The sequence below is a fragment of the Gigantopelta aegis genome, chromosome 1 (genome assembly GCF_016097555.1).
Source record: "Gigantopelta aegis isolate Gae_Host chromosome 1, Gae_host_genome, whole genome shotgun sequence".
NCBI lineage: Eukaryota > Metazoa > Mollusca > Gastropoda > Neomphalida > Peltospiridae > Gigantopelta > Gigantopelta aegis.
In genome coordinates this window covers 7008385-7032018 of record NC_054699.1, presented here as the reverse complement: position 1 = coordinate 7032018, position 23634 = coordinate 7008385, and the positions used below count along the sequence as shown (strand labels likewise).

At 38.0% G+C, this 23634-nt stretch overlaps 1 protein-coding gene across 4 annotated transcripts in view; it reads left to right on the top strand.

The window, feature by feature from the left end:
- The window catches only part of LOC121370095 (monocarboxylate transporter 12-like), a 41189-nt gene extending 32172 nt beyond the window's left edge, over positions 1 to 9017 (top strand). For all 4 annotated transcript variants that reach the window (XM_041495200.1, XM_041495221.1, XM_041495214.1 and 1 more), the window contains exons 5-7: positions 739 to 789; positions 2043 to 2217; positions 8448 to 9017. In XM_041495200.1, coding sequence (XP_041351134.1) covers positions 739 to 789; positions 2043 to 2217; positions 8448 to 8472 — 251 coding nt within the window. In that variant the 3' untranslated portion in view covers positions 8473 to 9017. The remainder of the gene's footprint in view (positions 1 to 738; positions 790 to 2042; positions 2218 to 8447) is intronic.
- The last annotated feature ends 14617 nt before the right edge of the window (positions 9018 to 23634 follow it).

Here is a 23634-nt window from a genome sequence, read left to right as displayed (position 1 = left end):
ACATGGATAGGATGAGATCAGCGTTTTTATATCCCCATTTTGGTGAGACAGAGTGTCGTTTGTCGGTTATAACGTTTGTGCCTGTGGAATTCACCCTTTCTGAAGAGCAGTTAGTAGCTTGAATGCCGAGTGTGTTTCTTGCGACTGTAGCAAGAGTGGGAAAGACTGCACATGATCTGGTTTGTCTTCCAGTTCCCACAGAGTTTATTGTTTATTAATGTTAACGGTTGGCCATATAGTTTGTCCCTCTTTTTCCAATTGTCCGTACACTGCAATATTATATAGTTTGTCCCTCTTTTTCCAATTGTCTGTACACTGCAATATTCGAAATTCCAAATACACAAAAATCGAATTGAAGCTTCACAACGATTTCGAATCGAATTGAATATACGAAGCTTCGCTAGGGCCTAATATATATGTGTGTGTCTGTGTGTGTGTGTGTGTGTGTATGTATGTATGTATGTATGTATGTATGTATGTATGTATGTATGTATGTATTTAATTATGCCTGTTCTAATAAATTAATTTAACAGTGGTGTACTACATCATTCAGTGGCCTAAAAATATCCCAAGTATGATTTACTTGAGCTAATTTGTCCAGTCCCATCATACATGGGACTCTGGAAAAAAAATCCTTGATAAATCCCTGACTGAAGAAACCAAAAGCTGACCCGTACTGTACATGTATACTTGTAGACATAAATTCTGCTTAATAATGTTCCTTCTCTATTTCCTCAGGCATGTTGATACAAGAAGAGATGGAATTTAAATACGCATTTTACTTGGCTGGTAAGTACAGATCTATATAATATAATGTTCAGTACTTTTTTTTATACATGTATGTATACATATATGTCTAAATTTAATAATAATACATGTAGCTTGGTGTTCCAAAACCATAGTCATAATGGTCATAGTCCAATGATTGTTATTGTTGAAAATCCCAAACGAGATATAGAAATGTATGCATTGTATACCTGCGTTAAAACACTGGATGGGAGTGGGTGTCAGCACCCTAATGCTGGATTCACACCTGCTATGTTTCATGCATAATGGTCTTTCAATAGCAGTTCAGTCTGTGTTAGTGTTCTGAGGAAATATTCATTTAAATAACGCAGGTCACAGGGCACAATATTTCACGAGAACTACTGTTCTGTTAGTGTGTCAGTTACACAACTTTAAAATCACGAGAACCGCCAATCGGTTACGTGGTGAACTGTAATTACATTCTAAATTTAAAAGTACTATATATATATATATATATATATATCGGTAATGAAAGAGAAAATCAGTATGTTTTTAATACATTCGAACCACCATTGTAGCACAGAACCGTAGTTCAGTTGTTTTAGGATTAGGTAGGCCTAACTCGTCGGTTTCGAGAACTATATTCACGTAACCGAAAAATCGGTTACCTAAGTAAAATTCACGTGAACTGACTTCAGGTTACCTAAGATTTTGAAATATTGTCCCCAGGTCACAGTTGATTAAATGTTCATATATTAAATTAACTGCAGTAGAACCTGTGTTCAGCAGCCATCAAAGGGAGTATTAAAAGGTGGCTTGTTAAGACAGGTGCAGACATCACCGTTTAAGGGGAGCTATGACTCTCTTGGTGCCCTGAAATAAGGAGAGTAATTGTTGGCTCCTCTTGGTGTGTGAATTTATTTGGTATCCATACGATAACCAAATCTAAGTTACGGGAGCAATTAATCACTCTGCTCATTTATTTTTCACTTTGAGGTCTGAGGTGGCTGCTTACTACAGGTCAGTTTATACTGTGTTAGATAATTTGGGAGAATAATGTGCCCTCTTTACCCAGGTGACTGCTTTATATAGGTCATTGTATACTATGTTAGAAAATTTGCAAGAATAAAGTTATGGTCTCATAACACAGGTGGCTGCTTAATACAGGTCAGATTATACTACTTTGGATAATTTGAGTGAAAAATGTGGCTCTGAACAAAGGTGGCTGCTCATTACAGGTGCCCACTATATCAGGTCTGACTGTATATTCAATATCTTGCGGATTTCTTCTCCAGGTGCCTGTCTACTGTGGAGTTCGGTGATCATGGTTCTGTTTAAGATCCGGAGCTGCGTGGTCCCGGGCAAGGCGGCCAACCACCAGATCAACCAGCCCACGGAACACAAACTCCCGCTCATCACGGCCATCAACCCCAAGGTCACCGACAGGATGTATAACGACGAGATAGTTGTGTGGGTACAGCGTGATGTGTGAACAGACTTCTTAGTACTCTCTAGATCTTTATTCCAGGGAAAAAAACACTCATTAGTATTATTATTTATAATGCGTTACTGTTACAGGCTTGGGAAACTTTTAAACATCCATAGGCTGAATTTACAAAGTCTGTTTTTTGGAATGTTTTTTTTGGAATGTTTTTGTTTGTGTGTGGTAAACACGGGTGTTTAAGCATTGTAAATGTATGTAGTTGCATATATATGCATGAGTATCTAAAACAGGCTTTGTAAATTCGGTGTATCATGTTGTAACCATGCATATGATTCAGGGCTCCGCTAAATTTGGCACTCACTAATTTTGCCAATTGTGCATTTTGAAAACAATTGGCAAATTTTATTATAATTTGGCTAAAGCTTTCAGGTAACGATTGATATTGTGTTGGGAAAATAACTGGGGTTTTGCAAATTTTAAAGTTAGAAAGATAATTTGGTGAAATTTTCTGTTAACTTAGGGATGTGATTTTTTTTAGCTTTTTATCGGATTTCAGCTTTATTTTTTGCATAAAATAATTTTAACAAAATAGACTGGATTTGATCGGAAATGCTAAAAAAATTACCTTTATTTAGATATTGTATAGATATTTCAGCTCTTAAAAGATATTTTCAGCTTTTATTTCAAAATGGGTATCATATCACTGGTTAACCCAAAGCTAGCCCTGTAATTATATGAAATCCTATATTAATGCATGAACACAAAATTTAAAATTGAACGTTTGTGAACACTGGTCTTATAAAAATATAGTTCTCGCTATTTATTATAACAGCCCTGTTGTAGTGAATTTCTAAAGATTTGCCTTCCTAGAGATCTTTCTGTCATGAAAACATCGATTATTATTAATACACTGAAACCCCTCTTAAACCGGACACCTTTGGGACAAAGTAAAATGTCTTGTATTATAGAGGTATCCGGTTTAGAGAGGTTAAGTTCTGTATCAATTTTTAAAAAAAGGACTGTGAAAGGAATTCCAGTTTACAGAGGGTCCGGTTTTGAGAGGTTTCACTATAATAATATTTACCATTAGTCTTTCTTTAAATTCACCATAACTTTAGTCATTCCCAAGGAAGAAACGTTATTTATGCAAACATTTTGGACTTGTTTCCATTTACCTTATCTTTTGAAGGAACATTGCTATTTATTACCAAGATATGGTGGACGTCTTGTACATTTGTTGTGCATTGAATGCAAGTCAGTATTGTATATATATTTGTTTGTGACCCTTTATTTTTTCCTGTGTTAATGTTTGGGGTTATAATGTAAATGGGCACGTTTGCAGGAAATTGTGCAGGGGGTTTAGACTGTGACGAGCGATGGTTTTAGGCAGGGAAGTCTCTGCCACTCAACAAAATTTGCCAATAAGGAATGTTTGGACTAATTGGCAAATTTTATTTTTATTTGGCAAAAATATTCATGTAATAATTGATAGTTTGTTCGACAATAAAAATGAGTGTAGCCTTTTTCTCTGATTTGGCAAAATGTTTTGCTGACTCAGAGCTAGATAGTTTTATTAGGAGTTATTTTCTTGGAACAAGAGGAGCTGGGGGTGTTTTGGCCCCAACTCCCCTCTGCACATTTTTCTGTTAGATTCATGACTTGTACATATGTATAAAGGGGGATTAATCTATGCATGTAGTTTAATTCAGAGAAAGGAGTTTTCCTTAGTTGTTTTTATTTTTGGTCTATACAAATTTGTTAACCAAGAAGAAAACAAACAATACCATGATTAAATGATGTTCTGTTCTTCAAAGACTGAAGTAAAATTAATATTATTGTCGTTATGTTTTATCTTTTATTTGTTACACAGAACGAAATGAAAATAAGATGTATATAATACATGTACAATGTATGTGGAGCAGTAGCTCATTCTTCTGAATTCATTTGTCCTAAGGAATTATTAGTTTTAAATAGAAGATCAAAAACCTTGTTAGACTGAGTCACAAACTGAGTTTTTGTTGGCACACGATGGTGTACATGTATACTTCTAACATGAAAGATAAACAGTAAAATTTGATACAAGTGAAATCTGAGGAATCAAATAATGCCTACAACCAACAGTAGGAGAAAACTAGGTGTACCATTGGTTAAACTGGGTAGACTGTTAATAATGCCTACAACCAACAGTAGGAGAAAACTAGGTGTACCATTGGTTAAACTGGGTAGACTGTTAGTAAATGATCTTACATATTCGTTATATGTTACGTAGACTGTTGGGATTTTAGTGGTCTCCAAGAGTAACATGTTTATGTTCGATTTTTATTGGATCCCCCAAAACAGAAGTTCGTAAACCATTTTCAGGGTGTACACTTGGACTTTTCTTTTTTCACTTGCCATTTGGGGGAGTCATGTTAGCACTTTGACTTACACGCCCAATGATGTTTTACAAACATTACATTTTGGATATTCCGAAATAATGTGCTGTGATGAATGCACACAATTTTGGTTGCCAGGCAGGTAACTCATGATACGGTTTTGACTCGCCCAAGGTGTTTTTTTCTTCACTCTCCTGAGGCGACCTTGAAATGCACACCCTGCATCTTGATCCATCACCCCATTAACAAGATGATCTCTGTCACAAAACTCCCATTTTCGTTTTTTAATATTAAATTAATTTGGTAATATTAAATGAACCTTCCTGCTGTCATGTTTCAGTGATCACAACCCTGCCTAATTTGGATCTGCTTGCATTCTCTTTTCCCAGCCCAGTTTAACAATGACTTCTCTAAACTCTCGACACAACATTTTACTACATGACAATAATGTATGTACATGTATGTATGAAAATACAAATAAGCTTGCTTAGTTGGTGATGTCAGCTTGTTATCTTATCTTCATGTGTCACAAACTGAAAGTCATATTTCAATAAAGATTTCATAATTTACATGTAGTTGAACTTGTGGATAGCTTTTTTTTTTCATTATGAATATTATTATTAAATTATACCTTTTTGTTAAATGTTTTAAAGTTGCATTTTATAATAAAAATGGAAGATGAATTTTTTAATTAATTTTTTTTTTTTTTTTTGTTGTTGGGGGGGGGGGGGGGGGGGGGTGGGGGGTGTGTGTGTCTGCCAAGCCATTATGTACAGTATAATTCCTATGTTCATTGAGCATTGTCAGCCATATTTTTCAGTTTCATCAAGAATTACTAGAGAATGGTTCCATTTCCTATGTCACAGTTGTCGATTTCTTAAGAAATTATGAAAGGGTTTTTTGTTGTTTTGTTTGTTTTTTGTTTCATTTCATTTGTTTTGTTTTTGTTATTGTTTTTCTGTTGTTAAATGTTTTTTGTTGGTATTGTTATTGTTTTCCGGTTTACAATTTATCAGTTCTCTTTGGGGAGGGACTAAAAATTACTGTTTACAAGTACTGTTTACGCATGTGATCTGTGTGTTGTTTGTTTTGTTTAACAACACCACTAGAGCACATTGATGTATTATTCATCACCTGTTGGATGTCAAAATTTGGTAATTTTTACATATAGTCTTAGAGAGGAAACATGTTACATTTTTCCATTAGTAGCAAGGGATCTTTTATATGCTCCATCCCATAAACAGGATAGTACGTACCACAACCTTTGACATATCAGTCGTGGTTCACTGGCTGGAACGAGAAATAACCCAATGGGTCCACTGATGGGGATCGATCCTAGACTGACCACGCATCAGGCAAGTGTTTTACTACTGGGCTTTGTGACGTCCCCCTGATAATGTCCAAGACATTGCTTGATAACTAGCTACAAGGGACAGGATCTGTCTAAGTCGGTAGAGCACTCGCCTGAGTTGGATTATAGGATTGAAAGAATTGGGTTTTTTAACGACACACTCAACACATTTTTATATGGCGTCAAGACATATGGTTAAGAACCACACACACATTGATGGAGGAAACCTGCTGTTGCCATTTCATGGGCTACTCTGTTCGATTAGCAGCAAGGGATCTTTTATATGCACCATCCCACAGACAGGGTAATACATACTACGGCCTTTGATATGCCAGTCATGGTGCACTGGCTGGAATGAGAAATAGCCCAATGGGCCCACCGACGGAGCACTTTACCACTGGGCTACGTCCTGTCCAATTGTAGCATTGAATCATTTGTCTATCAGTTCCCTGGTAATTGTTTTCCCTATCTCAACCAGTGCCACATGACTAGCATAAAGGCCATGTGCTGTCCTGTCTGTGGGTAAAATGCATATGAATGATCCTTTGCTACTACTAGAAACATTTATTATACAACATATAGTGAAATATCTTAAAATATCAGTGAAATAAGTGTTCTCAGTGACAATAACACATTTTAGAGTGAACATTTCACTCTAAAATGTGTTATCATCACTGTTGAAGTGTTATCTTCACTGTAAGAAAGCCGGAACTATTTTGCTGCTGGCATTTTAAAAATAAAGGTAAATTGCCAAAGGTTACATAATAAATAGAAAATTTCATGTTTTTTGTCAGATATGTTTTATATCTCATCTTGTAAAATTTGGAATTCTATCACACTCGTCGCGCTTGCGCGACTCATGAGATATGATTGCAAACTTCACTCGATGAGATATAAATTATATTTGACCAAAAAACATGAAATATCCTCTATGTAGCGGGTTTCCTACGAAACGTATCACTAATCACATGTATGTAATAGCTGATGATTAATTAAACACTGTGCTTTAGTGGTGTTGTTAAAGGGACTAATATGACTTTTATGCTAGGAGATTTATATGTATAGACTCCATCATATGTTCTTATGTGGGATGGTACACTCGAGGTGGTGGAAGTTTAAGTCTCGTCCCAGGGTCGAAATTTCCACCACCGATTATGTAATTTTCTATTCCACATGACCACATATGATGGAGTCGTTTTCTTTCATTCATTTGATAAATAAACCTTTGACATTCAATAGCCGATGATTAATTAATCAGTGTGCTCTAGTGGTGTCGTTAAATAAAACAAACTTCTTCTTCGATAAATAAACCATTATTCTTCACGAACAAACAAAGATGGCTGACAAAGTAACTTCTTTATTTAACCATTTCATCATATTTGCTGTGTCTGTTTCATATGTTAAATAAAATTTAACACTACAAATTAACAAGATAGCTTTTATAATGAGTGTTTTAATAACAAAATATCAATCTAAATCTGTTGTTTGATGACCTCGGATCACCAGTTCGCATTAATATGACATTACATTCATGTATTACCAATGGCGTAATACTCTACATGTTCCAGATACATATAGAATTGCTTATTTTCAAGAGTAATAATATAAATTATTTACCACATAGTTCAATACATTCAGGGAAATATAACCAGTATGACTCACATGTGTCATGATGATTTCACATGCCCAACGAATGATGTAATTTTGTGATTCGACATCATAACTTAATGCGGCTTCCCCAGTGTAAACGCTTAACAAAATGACGACGTTTCATCGTCTCTTTTTTAGTTACGTTTGAAACATTTTGACATGTTCCTAGCTTGTTATTCATGAAAATAATATTTTGGATAATGTGGATAATAAAGAAATTATTACACTCACTTGTGAATTGTACTGATTTACAAATTGTGTCGGGATTCATGTATTACCCTCCTATCGGTCAGGTAATACAAGAATCCTGACACTCAGTCTTGTCCAATTAGTATGACACACAAGCTCGTTTAGTAATCTCTGTATCATAACCTTTTTATTGATATTTATCTCGGGTCTATTGAATTGCTGTGGAAAAGGTTACACTACATGTATTAGTTACTTAGCTAGTCCCAGTCCATGCACCACGACTGGTATATCAAAGGCTGTGGAATGGTGCATAAGAAGATCCCTTGCTACTAATAGAAAAATGTAGCAGACTAGATGTCAAAATTATCAAACATTTGACATCCAATAGCCAATGATAAACAAAAAAAATCAATTTGCTTTAGTTGTGTTATTAAACAAAACAAATTTTAACATTCTTCTTGCAGTTAATTTTGAGCCTTGACCAGCACTGTGCTTTGACTTTCATTTTCTTTTTCCAGCTGCACCTGTTTGTTTTATTGCAATAGGTAAATATATAGCCCTAAAGAAAAAAGATACTTTAATAATAATAAACGTAATGTTTTCTCTATTTCTGTAATTCTAAATATTGCTAGCATTGCACCTTTAGTTGACAGCGTTACAACACGACTAACAACTGATGTTTGTCTTGCAGGGAGGCCATGGTTACATCTTTCTGACCACACACATGTTCTTCTGAAAGGAATTAACAAATCTCTGTTATGTTATCACGACGACGGGGTTGTGCTAACAGCTTTCACAACACTGAGTTAACCATGCACTTTTAATTTGCATCCTCTCGGTTGAAATACGGTTCCAGCGATTAAGTTTTCATAAACTACAAGTGGCTGTCAGTTGTTATGTATGACATAACATGGAGATCATATGCAGTCTGGAATTTCCAGAAAACTATGGAGTTTGTAATATCCCATTTTGGAGTTTTGAGAAGAAATCACGTATGTGTTTTTGTTGTGTTTTTTTAAGTGTGGACAACATTAATACCCAGTGTGGAAACATTTGAAAAATATGGAGTTTGCAATATCCATTTACTGGGTGCTGACAAAAACTACAAACTTTGATGTTAAAAGAAAGTAAGTGAAACATTCACCCAGTGTTTAAATGTTTCAAAGGAATGGAATATGTAATATTTGTTTTCTTGATCTTCGTAAAAAGTTCTATTGGTGGCATGTTAAAAAATAATATAATATAATACATTAATATACCATTGAGAATTTTTTTAGAAGTATGGATTACCTGCTTACTGGTTTGTTAAAAAAAATTAAGTATGGAAAATATTCTTACACATTCTTGAACATTTTAAAAATATGGAATTTGTAATTTCCAGCTTTTTTATTTTTGATTGTGAGAAAAACACAAAAGTATGGAAAATGCAGTCTAGAAATTCTTGATAGTATGGAATTTGTAATAATTTTCTGGGTGTTAAAGAAATTAAATCCAATGGAATGTTTAATCTAGTGTTCGAGCCCTCACAGATATAACTTGTTTGTAATTTGAGAGAAAAAATAATTAGGTTTAACTGGTTGCAGCTTTTTCAATTTGTGCATGATAATTTGATAAAAAAAACCGGAAGAAATATTTGGATTTATCTGGAATTCATTATTTTAATACCAACGCAAGTGCTAACTTTTCAAGATCATTCAGTCTTCAGGGTTTTTTTGTTCACGATCATTTTGATCCCTTTATATATAAGCCCTGAAATAAAAAAATTTTTTTTTTTTTTTAACTCGTTGGTTCAACAAATATGTATATAAACTGTCAAGCAATTTCTATTCATTCCTCTGTTTTCATGGTTATGTCCAGTTATGTCCTGGACACGCTTAACCTATATGTGCTGTCCAGGGGTGTTTTGGCTTCTTCCTTTTAAACTGCATACTCCTACATATTTGAGTGTTCTTTCTGTTTAATATTCGGACAATATCACCCGAAAGTGGATATCTTTGAAAATGTTTCAAGAGGGAACACCCGTGCAGCACCATCTGCAAGAGGTGCACACCTTTCCCAACACGCACTCTCTCCGTCACCCCAATGTTAAATACCGTCTGGCGCACTTGCTGTCTGTCCAGAACGGTGTGTTGGGAGGGGAGGGTGTTTAGTTGTTATGATGCATCTTTTGACGTGAGTTGTTGATATAATTACTAGTATTATATTGGTCAGCTTGAAAGAATTAATCAGTATTTGATCAGTTAGTTCCACTATGCTGTTACAATTTTGATTGGTCATTGGGATTAAACATCATGATGTGATTGGTCAAGTTGAGCATAGATGGATTTTGAAGGAAGATTTGTTTTGTAACCTACTACATGAATATGATTGGTAGACTTGTTGGTCTTTCATTGGTCACCTGGAGTAAATTATTAGTAGTTGATTGGTCGATTGCATTAAACTGTTGGTTGGTTTGAGATAACAAGATAATTTGTGTGATTGGGCTGGTTGAGTAGACTGTTTGTGTTTGATTGATCATCCGGAATAACTTTAATTTGTTTTTGTTTGTTGTAACGCACTTGCTTAAATTATTTACTTGTATATAGACAAATGACAAATACTTAGTCATGTACTTGTGGTTTTGTGCTTTTAACATCATGGCTGACGCACACTTTATGACATATATGTGCTTCAAGTTAATTTTTCTATTGTTTCCTGAGTTGTTTTTGTTTGTTTGTGTTTTGGGGTGGGGTTTTTCAAATACAGTATAATTACTCCTTGTTGCCTTATGTGACCTTCGATTCACTACAATAAGCAATGTTTGGGAAATAGTGCTGTCTCATTTTGCTTGCAAATAAATTGGCTTATGTTCATCAGTTGACCGTGATTACAAATAATATGGCATTCATTTTGTTGATGTTCAAGTTGATGGGGTTGGAGGTTGGGGGAATGAAGTTCAGTTGGTTGAGTGCTCGCCTGAGGTGCTTACATCACAGGATCAAACCACCTCAATGAACCCATTCTCTGAGGGGGCGGGACGTAGCCCAGTGGTACAGTGCGCGGTCGGTGTGAGATCGATCCCCGTCGGTTGCCCCATTGCGCTATTTCTCGTTCCCTTGCTGCTAATCAAAAAGAGTAGCCCATGAAGTGGTGACAGCGGGTTTCCTCTCTCAATATCTGTATGGTCCTTAACCATGTCTGACACCATATAACCGTAAATAAAATGTGTTGAGTGCGTCATTAAGTAAAACATTCTTCTTTTTTTCAATTCTCTGATTGGGGGTTTTCTCATCAAAATCCAATGTGTCACAACTAGTGTATCAAAGTCTGTGGTATGTGTTATCCTGTCTTTGGAAAAGTGCATATAAAAGATCAATTCCTGCTAATGGAAAAACTTAGCAGGTTTCCTTTGGGACTGCGGGTCAAAAATTACCAAATGTTTGACATCCAATAACTAATGATTAATAAAATCAATGTGCTCTAGTGGTGTCGTTGAACAAAACAAAAGTCCAGTTGATGGTGTAGTTACTGTCATGGAATTTTAAATGTCATTTTCAGTTTGTGCAGTAAGTTGGAATCGTTATTCAGTATTTATTGAACATGCATGTGAATTTGTTCATTTGTGTGCAATGCTTCCATCATTATTATTTTACATTTATATCAATGACCTGGACTATGTTTTGGTTACCTACTTGAGTATATTCCTTACGATATAGTATATACATCACTGGGGTGGGGGGGGGGGGGGGGCACACATTTTACTACTTTAGTATCATGCCACCCCTTTTAGAGTAATGTTTCTGAGGATGTAACATTGCAAACACGAGTGATATTACTATTATCTGTCTGAGAAAGAGATGGATAGTCTGATGGACAAAGAGAAAGGTGGATGGTTGATGAAATGGACAGAAAGAAAGAGATGAATGAATAGTGAGCGATCAGAAAGAGGGATGGATGTTCAAACGAACAGAAAGAGACGGAGGGATGGATGGTCGGACAATTGAAAAAAGTGGGATAGTCAAATGGACAGAATGAGAAAGAGGGATGTATGGTCGGACAAATAGAAAGAGATTGGTGGTCGGATGGACAGAAAGTGTAATGGATGGACGATCGAACAGACGGAAAGCAAAGGATATGTATATTAATATGGAAATATTGTTCGCTGTCGTAAAAAAAAAATAATAAAAAAAAAAAACACCTTAAAATAACCCCTTAAAAACCCCCAACCTGTATCATACTCGATTCATGTACAGAACTATGTGAGATTACATTTTTGTTTTGTTTTACACTTTCATTTTACTAATACTAGTATAATCATCATTCCCTGATAATTTTTGAAAAAACCCACCCCAAACCCCAAAACATTTTAACATTTTGCAGGCACGTGTGCAAGGAGACGGTTTCGGGGTTCGAAACCACTCCCTCTCAAGCAAATGTTTTTTTTTCAATATATTTTTGGGTTAAGCACGACTCTACTCATCTGTTTAGTCTACGTTAGTTTTTCAAATATGGATTGCACTGCAACCAGTGGAATCGTAATGTTTGTCTTGTCAGTCGGCTATTCTCGTACGAGGTATTCGTATCGTGTGGCGTCGCCTTTAGTAAAACTTGGGCCTAATTCACTAAACTCTCACAACTTTACGATCTCGCAGTCCAGTGCAAAAAAACAACAACAAAAAAACTTGCAAAGAGGATGCTTTGTTGTCTAACAAAGCTTAAGAGAGCTTTGTGAATTGGACCCCAGGGCCCCGTTCCACAAAGCGATCTTAGCCGTGAGATCACCGTAAGTGCATAGCTACCTTATGTGCTAAGATCGCTTTGTGGAACGGGACCCTGGGGCCTAATTCACTAAACTCTCACAACTTTACGATATAGCAGTCCTGTGCTAAAATACTTGCATTAATTAAAAAAACCCACACAAACAAATGTTGGGGAGGGGAGCGTTATGCTAAGCTCAGACTGTCAACTGGCACGACGAAGTTGGCCAACTCGACTCGCATTGTAATTTCCCCCATCCCCCCCCCCCCCCCCGACTTACGATGGGTGCGCTCAGGTTAACAATGGGTTATACGCCGAGAATAGAGTTGTGAGAGCGCTCAGACTAGCAACTGGACAGTTGTAGAAGTGATAGCAGAACGTTGGCCAACTTAATGCTGGTAGTTGGTAGTCTGATCCTAACATTACATGTATGTCGCAACTAACTTCCATCTAAATTATCATTTCTGAAATAACCATATGTTTCAAAATACTTGTGATATAAGATGTTTTATGACATGTATGTGGTACCTGTAGGTGTTTCAACAAAAGGGACAGGTATGCATGTGATATATAGAGGATATTTCATGTTTTTTTTGTCAAATATGATTCATATCTCACGAGTTGCGCTTGCGTGACGAGTGTGATATGATTGCAAACTTCACGAGATGAGATATAAATCATATTTGACCCAAAAAAACTCCATGAAATGTTCTATTTATTATATAAATTTTGGCAATTTACCTTTATTTTTAAAATGCCAGCAGCAAAATAGTTCTGGCTGTCTTACAGTGATGATAACACTTTCTACAGTGACGATAACACATTTTAGAATGAAATAGTAAAATTTCACTCTAAAATGTATTATTGTCATGAGTGACTGATAACACTTTTATTACAAATATATTTTAAGATATTTCACTAAATGTTATATAATAAAGATCTTTTAACAACGGATAGATGTACATAAGAAGAATATAAACAAGATGCATGTTAATTATTAGTTCATGTTCTCAGTGAAATGTATTTTTCTAGTTTGTTGTATTAGCAATTCATGCTTGTCATACACATGATATATTAAGAAGTAAAATATACTATTTATTACTCTCGAATATATTTGTGTTGCATTTTGGAGAGAAAGGTTTGTGGGGTGTTAAAATAGTTTTTATTTTGTGGGCGGGACGTAGCCCAGTGGAAAACCCCCCAAAAACATTCACTTGGTGTGCGGTGGGCCTTGGATCAATTCCCGTCGGTGAGTAGGAATCTTATGCCTTCCCTGTGGTAGGCAGCAATTACGTGTTTTCGCTCTAGACTGATATCTGGCTGAGCGAACGATCATATCAGTCCAAATGTATATACAAGTGTGTGTGTGTGTGTGTGTGTGTGATTATATAGAGAGAGGGACAGACACAAACACATACATGTGTGTGCATGCATGAATTTAATACTACCTGATGATGACAGATAACTAGGCCACTACCGTAGTTCCGTTGCAATGTTTTGTACAAGTGGTGACTGGATATATCACTAGAGGTGTTCGATTATCAGAACCGTTGAAGTCTGAGTTGGGGTGCGTAGGCATTGGCGTAGTGACGGTTTTATTGAGGGGCCACCTACTACATTGCAATCGTGTATTTGGGGGGGGGGGGGGGACTGAGGAGGGTCATGGCCCCATGCTCCACACTGGCAACGCCAATGCAGGCCCGTAACAGATAGGGGTCTAGGGTATACACCATAACCGATCCACCGCCAAATCTGTCATGAAATCGCATTGTGACGTTGGCGTGCCGTTCGTTTCGTCGTCGTCAGAGCCAACCACGCCTGTCGAGGAAGTCCAAAGTGAATATGGACTCATCTGAAAACACGACACGTGACCAGCGACGAATACGCCAGTTCTGACGCTCCCTACACCATTCACGTCTGTGGGCAATGTGACGATTTGTGTTGGCCACTTCACGCTGACTTCTGGCCGTTTGCAGCATGCCAATAGCCCGTAGACGCTCATCGCGTTGCATACGCCGTATCGCAAATTCAACAATAAAAATTACTAAAAACAAAACAATAACAACTGTATGATCAACAGAATGAAAAAGATTGACAGAAATAATGTTCTACAGTGATTAATCAGAATTCCTGGAAATTGTCAAAATCGAGAAGGACACCCCACGCACGTGTACGGGGCAACTGCGTGATGCACGTGTAAACTATGGAATGTGTTTCGGTGTGTTGATAAACAGACCTGAACGTTCTTTACTAGAGTGTGTGTGGTCAAAACGTATGTTCGGTCTAATAGCTGATATTAACATTAATATTTCAGGTTCCCCTACTTTTATTGAAGAGTATATACGTTGTGTGTGTGTGTGTGTGTATATATATATATATATATATATATATATATATATATATATACATACATACATACATACATACATACATACATACATACATATATATATATATATGTATACACACACACGCGCACACACAAAACACACACACAAACAAAACACAAACAACCACACACACATACACACACTAAACAAAAGAAATCACACGAACACACACAACCACGCACACACAAAACTCACACAAGCATGCACACACAAAACACAAACGCGTACAAATACAAACACACAAAAACACGCACAAAAAACGTACAAAAAACCCACACCCTCACACAAACAGAGAAACAGACATGCACACACACGCATATATATACTGAACAAAAAAAGAAACTTCCGATTTGTACATATAGTATTTGTTGTGTTAAAGAATTCATTGTGTAATGCAATTATATAGGTAGTATTAGCCGTGAGCTGTATTATCAGGATTCATGAATTTTATCGATTATTTTTGCACTGTTAATCGTCGACAACGTGAAATTCAATTTGCACGTGCATGCATGGTTCGACATGTCCCGTTTAGTATTCGGTCAATTTGTTTTACTTATCTTACTGACATTGTTGTCAAGTGAACGAAAACGCTTCATAATTTGTAAATAAAATTAACGTTTTTTTACATTGTAGCATTTTTAGTATGCCAAGAATACCCAATAATTTACGCGAACGGGCGATTGGCATGCTTGATGCTGGCATGTCGACAGAAGACGTTGCAAGGCATGTTGGGAGTTCTAGTCGAGCGATACGAAATCTTCGCGTAAGATTTCGAACGACAGGAAGCACCAACGACTTGCCACGTCGTGGACGTCCGCGTGTTACAACGCGTGGTCAAGACCGCTATATCATGAACACGCATTTGCGCAATCGATTCCAAACTGCCACTGCTGCCAACACACCTGGGCTTCATAATAACCGAATCAGTCGGCAAAACTGTTCGTAATCGTCTGCGGGAGAATGGTTTACATGCACGACGTCCTTACATCGGATGCATTTTAATGCAACGTCATCGTCTAAATCGTCTTAATTGGGCACGTGTACACACTCGTTGGATACGGCGACGCTGGAATACCGTTCTTTTTTCGGATGAATCCAGATTTTCTTTACAACGTGGTGATGGCAGGGTGCGCGTCTACCGTAGGAGAAATGAACGCTATGCTGACTGTTGTGTTCTTGAACGAGATCGTTTCGGGGGTGGGGGTTCTGTCATGGTCTGGGCAGCCATTGCCCATGGTTATCGTTCACCACTAGTCGTCATTGATGGCAATTTAAATGCTCAACGTTACCGCGATGACATTCTCGCTCATCACGTCATTCCTCTGTTCCATAACAACGCCAACATCTCGATTTTTCAGCATGATAATGCCACCTCTCATACAGATAGAGACTACTGTACATTTTCTTAGGACAAATAACATTGATTTCATTGATGACTGGCCCGCTAAAAGTCCTGATCTCAACCCCATCGAGCATGTCTGGGATAGTCTGGACAGATGAATGAGGCGTCGTCCCAACCCACCCGCTAACGTCAACGAACATCGTCAAGCGCTCATTCAGGAATGGAACAATATTCCACAGGCAGAAATCAACACTTTAGTCAATTCTATGCGCCTGCGATGCACTGCAGTGGTCAATTCAAGAGGTGGTCATACCCGTTATTAAGTGGGTGGCTTTTTTTTAACCCCTACCACACTTGGTCAAAGTTTCTCCCAGTTTCTGTTAACCTATGGCCATGAGTTTTGCGCCAAACGATGCATCATGGAACACTCTTTAAACGCATATATAAAGTTTGTTTTCATCAAGTTATGTTCAAGCAAAGTTAGCGGAAGTTTCTTATTTTGTTCAGTGTGTGTGTGTGTGTGTGTGTGTGTGTGTGTGTGTGTGTGTGTGTGTGTGTGTACTGAACAGCATTGAAATCGCACCATCAAGAAATATTTGGATTTCGAAAAGAATACCTGAGCAATAAATGTTTTTGTTGTGAACAGCAATAGATTGATGATTGATAATGACAACAAATGAAAAAGGATGCACAATCATTGATTAGTTTTAATTCATCTACGTATGAAAGACACGTGGGGTCACAATGAAAAGTCAATAGTGCGTATGACCACCACCTGCAGCAACACAAGCCATCCAACGTCTTCTCATCGACCCAGTAAGTCTGCGAATAGTGTTCTGGGGGATAGCATTCCATTCCTGCTCTAATGCGTTTTCAACTTCTCTAACGTTATTCATTTGTGGACGACGTGAGAGGCGTTGACCAAGGTAATCCCAAAGATACTCTATTGGCGATAAATCAGGGGCCAGTGCTGGCCATTTAAGCAAAGGGACAATATTGTTAGCTAGATGCTGTGTTGTAACACGTTCTGTGTGCGCTCGGGCGTTGTCTTGCTGAAATGTGTGCATATCCCGATGCTGATAAAAGACGGGAATGACGTGATTTTGCAAGACGTTATTCCGGTAGTAAATGACAGTTATTCTGCCACGGCAAACATGGAGTGCTGTTCGGTGATGATAACTGATTCTGCCCCACACCATGACACTCCCTCCACCCCATCGATTCGTCTGGACAAGGCAGTCATTGTGGTAACGTTCTCCACACCTACGCAACACCCGCAACCGACCATCAGCATTCCCTTAAATGGGGGGGGGGGGGGGGGGGGGGCGGCGGGGGGGATACATAGCCCAATGGTAAACAGCTCACTTGATGCGAGGTCGGTTTAGGATCGATCCCCATCGGTGGGCCCATTGGGCTATTTTCTCGTTCCGGCCAGTGCTCCACAACTGGTGTAACAAAGGCTGTGGTATGTATTATCCTGTCTGTGTGATGGTGCATATAAAAGATCCCTTGCTGTTAATCGAAAAGAGTAGCCCATGAAGTGGTGACAGCGGGTTTCCTCTCCATATATGTGTGGTCCTTAACCATATGTCTGACACCAAATAACCGTAAATAAAATGTGTTGAGTGCGTCGTTCAATAAAAATATCTCCTTCCTTAAATGGAAATGGGATTCGTCAGAGAATAGCACACCATGCCAATGTTGTAATCTGCAATGACGATACCTTCCTTCCAAATGTCGGACCAACATATGGTCGTTGAGCACGCAGCCCAGCAGAGCGAAGACGGCGACGCACAGTGTCTGCGTTAATAACCCCTCGTGGACCTTGAACAGTTGGTGCAGTCCTGGCAGGTGGCAGCGTTTGATCACGAATATGGAGACGAACAATATGGCGATCCTTTCGTGGTGTCGTAACACGTCGTTGGTCTGGACGTGGACGGTCCCTGGTTATCCCTGTATGCTGGTATATCCTGTGGAGTCTAGTGATTGTTGAATGGTGGCATCCAATGGCAATATGCTGTGTATTGGTGTTGTGTTTCATGGAGTGTTCATGCAATCGGGGTTTTTTGGTGGGTTTTTTATGTGTTTTTTTGGGTAAGCTATTCGTCGTCATTCATGGTCTATAAGGTAGTACTGTACTTATTCAATGATATTTTTAATGCTGATATAGGCTCCATTCACATTTGTTATCATCAACTGGTGTGCGTGTCCAATGCTGTTCAGTGTATGTATGTATATATGTATATATATATATATATATACTCTTCAAAAAAAGAAACGCAAAAGGGTACAAATGGGTTATAACTCCGATTTTCTGTTTCCTACCGGTTCATGCTTTGTGAATATAAGGTCATTGCATGTCCCAAACACATTCCCACGGTTACATTCGATAAAACGCAGCTACTGTACAATAAAGTTCCAAAATGTGAATATTCGCAAAAACGCAGCCACGTGCAAACCATGTCACCACTGCACGTGCGTTGTCTGCACGTGCAACATGAACACCGACAGTATAAAAGTGCAGGGTGTTCGCTTGCCTGGCCTCTGTATCTGGCCGACAGTTGACAATCCAGGACATGCCACGTCTCAGTGAACCGCAGAGAAACAATGCCATCGGCCGATTAGACGCAGGGGAATCCAGAACGGCCGTTGCCAGGGCATTCCATGTGTCCCCAAGCACCATCTCCAGACTGTGGGACCGTTACCAGCAACATGGATCAACACGTGACCTCCCTAGATCCGGTCGACCACGGGTCACTACCCCCTGGCAGGACCGCTATATCCGGGTACGCCACCTTCGGGAACGATTGACTACTGCCACCTCCACAGCCGCAGCAATACCAGGTTTGCGCAGGATATCCGACCAGACCGTACGGAACCGCCTACGTGAGGTAGGAATTCGTGCCAGACGTCCAGTTCGAGGTGTCATCTTAACACCACAACACCTTCGACTCCGACTGCAGTGGTGCCATATTCATCGACAATGGCCTCAACTGCGATGGAGACAGGTGTGGTTCAGTGACGAGTCCCGATTTCTGCTCCGACGTCATGATGGAAGATGTCGCGTGTATAGGGGTCGTGGTGAACGTTATGCGGCAAACTGCGTGCAGGAAGTGGACAGATTCGGCGGGGGTAGTGTCATGGTGTGGGCAGCCATCTCACACACTGGCAGAACTGACCTGGTCCACGTGCAGGGCAACCTGAATGCACAGGGCTACATTGACCAGATCCTCCGGCCACACATTGTTCCAGTTATGGCCAACGCCAACGCAGTGTTCCAACATGACAACGCCAGGCCTCACACAGCACGTCTCACAACGGCTTTCCTACAGAACAACAACATTAATGTCCTTCCTTGGCCATCGAAATCACCGGATTTGAACCCAATTGAGCATCTATGGGACGAGTTGGACCGACAGCGACAACCACAGCCCCAGACCCTGCCCGAGCTGGCAGCAGCCTTGCAGGCCGAGTGGGCCACCATCCCCCGGGACGTCATCCGTACTCTGGTTGCTTCAATGGGCAGGCGGTGCCAGGCAGTTGTCAACACACGCGGAGGCCACACCCGGTATTGACTCCAGATGACCTTGACCTTGGTGGACACATGTGTCCTATCACTTACTCACAATGGACTAGAGTGAATTGTGAACAATCCTGCAACATTTGGTAATTATCGGACTCACCATTCAATAATTAAATCAATTCTCCAAATGTTACGACAATGTGGTTTTGCGTTTCTTCTTTAGAAGAGTATATATATATATATATATATATATATATATATATATATATATATATATATATGTATATCTCTCTCTCTCTCTCTCTCTCTCTCTCTCTCTCTCTCTCTCTCTCTCTCTCTCTCTCTCTCTCTCTCTCTCTCTCTCTCATACATATATGTTAATATGCAACTCAGTCCGGCAAGAACTGTTCATGCCAAAGTCATAACTGTTTTGTAATTCAGATATAAATAATGTGAACATATATCACCCATATGTGTGGCATGTTAATGTATTTTTCGCGTTATTGTAACACTGTCGTTATACCAAGGTGACTCACGTTATGATTCATAAATTATTCTAATGATATTAATTTATTAATCATGAATCGTTTTACTAATGTAAATATGAGAACCGTTCACTGTAGCTTGCTGTTTTTTTTTGTCTTGAATTTATAGTCAATGGATGAACTCAAGTTCGTTTAACGTATTGTCATTGATGTACTTTTTGTAAATTTATATATTGTCTATAAAAACAGATATCTGTGTTCAAGTACATCGCGTGTAACAGGGAGCTTACCTTACCTGTTGTTAAGTTTGTTCAATACTATACACGAGTCTGGTCGTTTACTTATTCTTGATATGCAAATCTTCCTGAAATATAATCCAGAAAATGTATATGAACTAATAATTAACTTTGTAACACGAACATCACAATGCAGGTAAACTCTGTTGTTAAGTTTGTAACACGAACACCACGATACAGGTAAACTCTGTTATTAACTCTCTAACTCGAATATCACGGTACAGGTAAACTCTGGTTGTTATTAGTCCCATACTGGTCCAACCAATGGGGATTATAGGTTTCATCTCCATCTTCCTGTCCATCCGTCCGTCTGTCCCACAAATAATTTTCCAGACCTTTTTTTTCTTTCGCAATGCCTCAAAATAATGAGCTGACATTTTGTGTATAGCTTAATCATATACTGCTACAGATCAGGTTTAACTGTAATGGACATTTACCAAATGTTTCACCGAGTTATCACCCTTGAAGATGGGAGATACGAAACTTTGTTGGCACCCGGTAGGAGACATGTATTGCTTCAGAAGTACTTTCAGAATGCTTGTTATCTTTGTAACAAGAATCCGAGGATGTAGGCAAACACTGATCAGTATTAACGCGAATATAACGACAGTTAAACTTTGGTTGTGATTAATTTCAAACACGTATATCAAGACACGGGTAAAAACTCTAGTTAGTATCCAGAATGTATACATCCTAATGTTTTCTTATGTTTTTCGGTTTGACTTTCAGCATATTTGTTGACCTTGTATCAAAATGAAGAATACGTGTATATTCCTACTTCTGGTTCTTCACCTGGCACTTTCTTGTAAGTAGTCTACCTATACGTTCTTGATGTGACAGTCTGGTGTCTTGCATGGGTGGGAGCAATTCCAAGATGACTGAAGAGCATGTTTCAGAATATTCGTTTTGGTGTCGTGTGAAATTTGAAACTTCATTCACATTAGGGCTTAATGTAATAACGCTTTGTAGGAGGCAGGAGGAGCTGTATTAAGACGACGCATAACAAATCACTTAATTAACCCATTTTGACTCAGCGAACGTTAAATAGTTTTGGTGTCGGACATTAATATAAATCAAAGATGCTTACTTCTCTGATTAACCTTTTGTCTTCTATAGGCACTTTAGTTTTGGTGTCGGGTGGAAATATTATTTTGGTGTCGGACTGAAATAAAATCTCATACATTGCGTCAGTATAATTTTAATGAACACGTTATACCACACCCATATACATACATACATACATACATATATATATATTAAAGTGTTTTCTTCATCATTATACTTCATTAAGAAATGAGTCAACATTCTTCCGGCTAACAAGGCTTTTTAATGAATGAAATTTAATATTAATTACATTTTCTTGTTTAGAATATTAATATATATACATCACGTGTTTCTGGTATTCCCAATGTTTATAGTAGCTTAAACAGGATTTAGTTTTTACATGTATGAAATTATTGAAGGCAAAATCTAATTTCAGCTGCTAATTGAAATTATTTGGTTTGGTGTTGACCACTTTTGAAATATGCCCTGAATGTCATGTGTATCGGTGCAGTAGGATCGGCTCCTGCCAATTAACACTTTGTCTTTTAAATATAATATATTTACTGGGTCGACGTTTCTGCTGGTGGACTATTAGTCCCCGAGTGCGTCATTAGCCCAGTTGCAATTTAAAAATTGCTGTATATCAATACAAACTGTTACATTAGTTTGGAACCGAGTAACTAGGTTTAAACTATAAATAATATAGTCAGGCAACAATGTTGCAGTAGAATAATGACATCTCCAAAGAGAAGTCTATATAAACACTTGTTAAGTCATTTCAAATTTCAAATTACAAGATTATCTTAGAAAACCATTGGACGTTCGTCATTTAAATGGAATAACAATAATCATAATATTTGACATTGCAATCTGAAAGTTTGCACAAAGACTCATGTATTATGTGTTTACGTACATCCTTACATAATTACATAGTTACATTGTATTGTATTATATTGAATTGTATCATGTTATACATATAGATACTCTCAACGAAAAAGCCATTGAGAATGGAAATGCCTTCCGAGTTCAGTAAGCATACTTGTAGCAAAATTATTTTTACCGCAGACATGTCCCTCCCTCGCAGATTTTTTTTCTCAAACTCTTTTTTTTTTTTCTTTTCTTTTTCTTTTTCTTTCACAGGCTATACCAGTAGTCCAGTCTTTAAAATGAAATGAGCTGTCTTTTCCAGCTATGTCACCATAGAGTTTGGTGTGTATGGTTGTTTCAATAGGCCACTGTAGAGTATCAATAGTACTGTGACAAAACTGTTAATAACTAAAGTAATTCTTGTTATGTACATCAGAGGTGTTACAGGTTATTACCAGTGTTTTTCTCTATCGCCAACATCAGATATTAGGAATACAAATTGTATTATGCGAACCTCTGGCGAGCATAATACATTATTTTCATTCCAAATATATGCTATTGACTATACAGAAATACACGAGGGTAATAATCTCTTTATCATATAATCTCAAGCTCAATACAACGTGTTTTGTAAACTGTATACGCAACTTTAATTCCAGTCAGCCATTACCCGATATTTAAATGACGTAACAATATGGAATATGGAAATGATGTCAAACTCGAATGACGCCATTTTGGATGTCCTTACTTAAAACGAAACTAGTGCTTAAAACGTTTTTTGTTTACTGAAAGTTGGATAGCTTTCACAATTAAGTTGCTATTAAAATGTTTTTGTTTGATGACTGTGAATACATACGTCAATTATAGACTATCACCGTGGTACATTTGCTTAAATGTCAATAAACGTAGTGCCGTGACCTCGATTTATTTACATCTAAGTTACAAAATTCTTAAAGTATGTGATCTGAAAAATATCACATACTTTGATTAAACTGGATATGCTGGATATTATATAATAAATATATTTATTATACACATAGTTCAAGATATCCAGGCTGGGGCGTAGCCAGAGAAGAAAAAACGTCGAGGAAAACCCAGACCTGTAAAATAAATATCAGTGTCATGGGGAAAATAAAATAAATCTGGGGAAATTTTAGACCCTTGTCTGCCTCATACTGGCTACACCATTGTCAG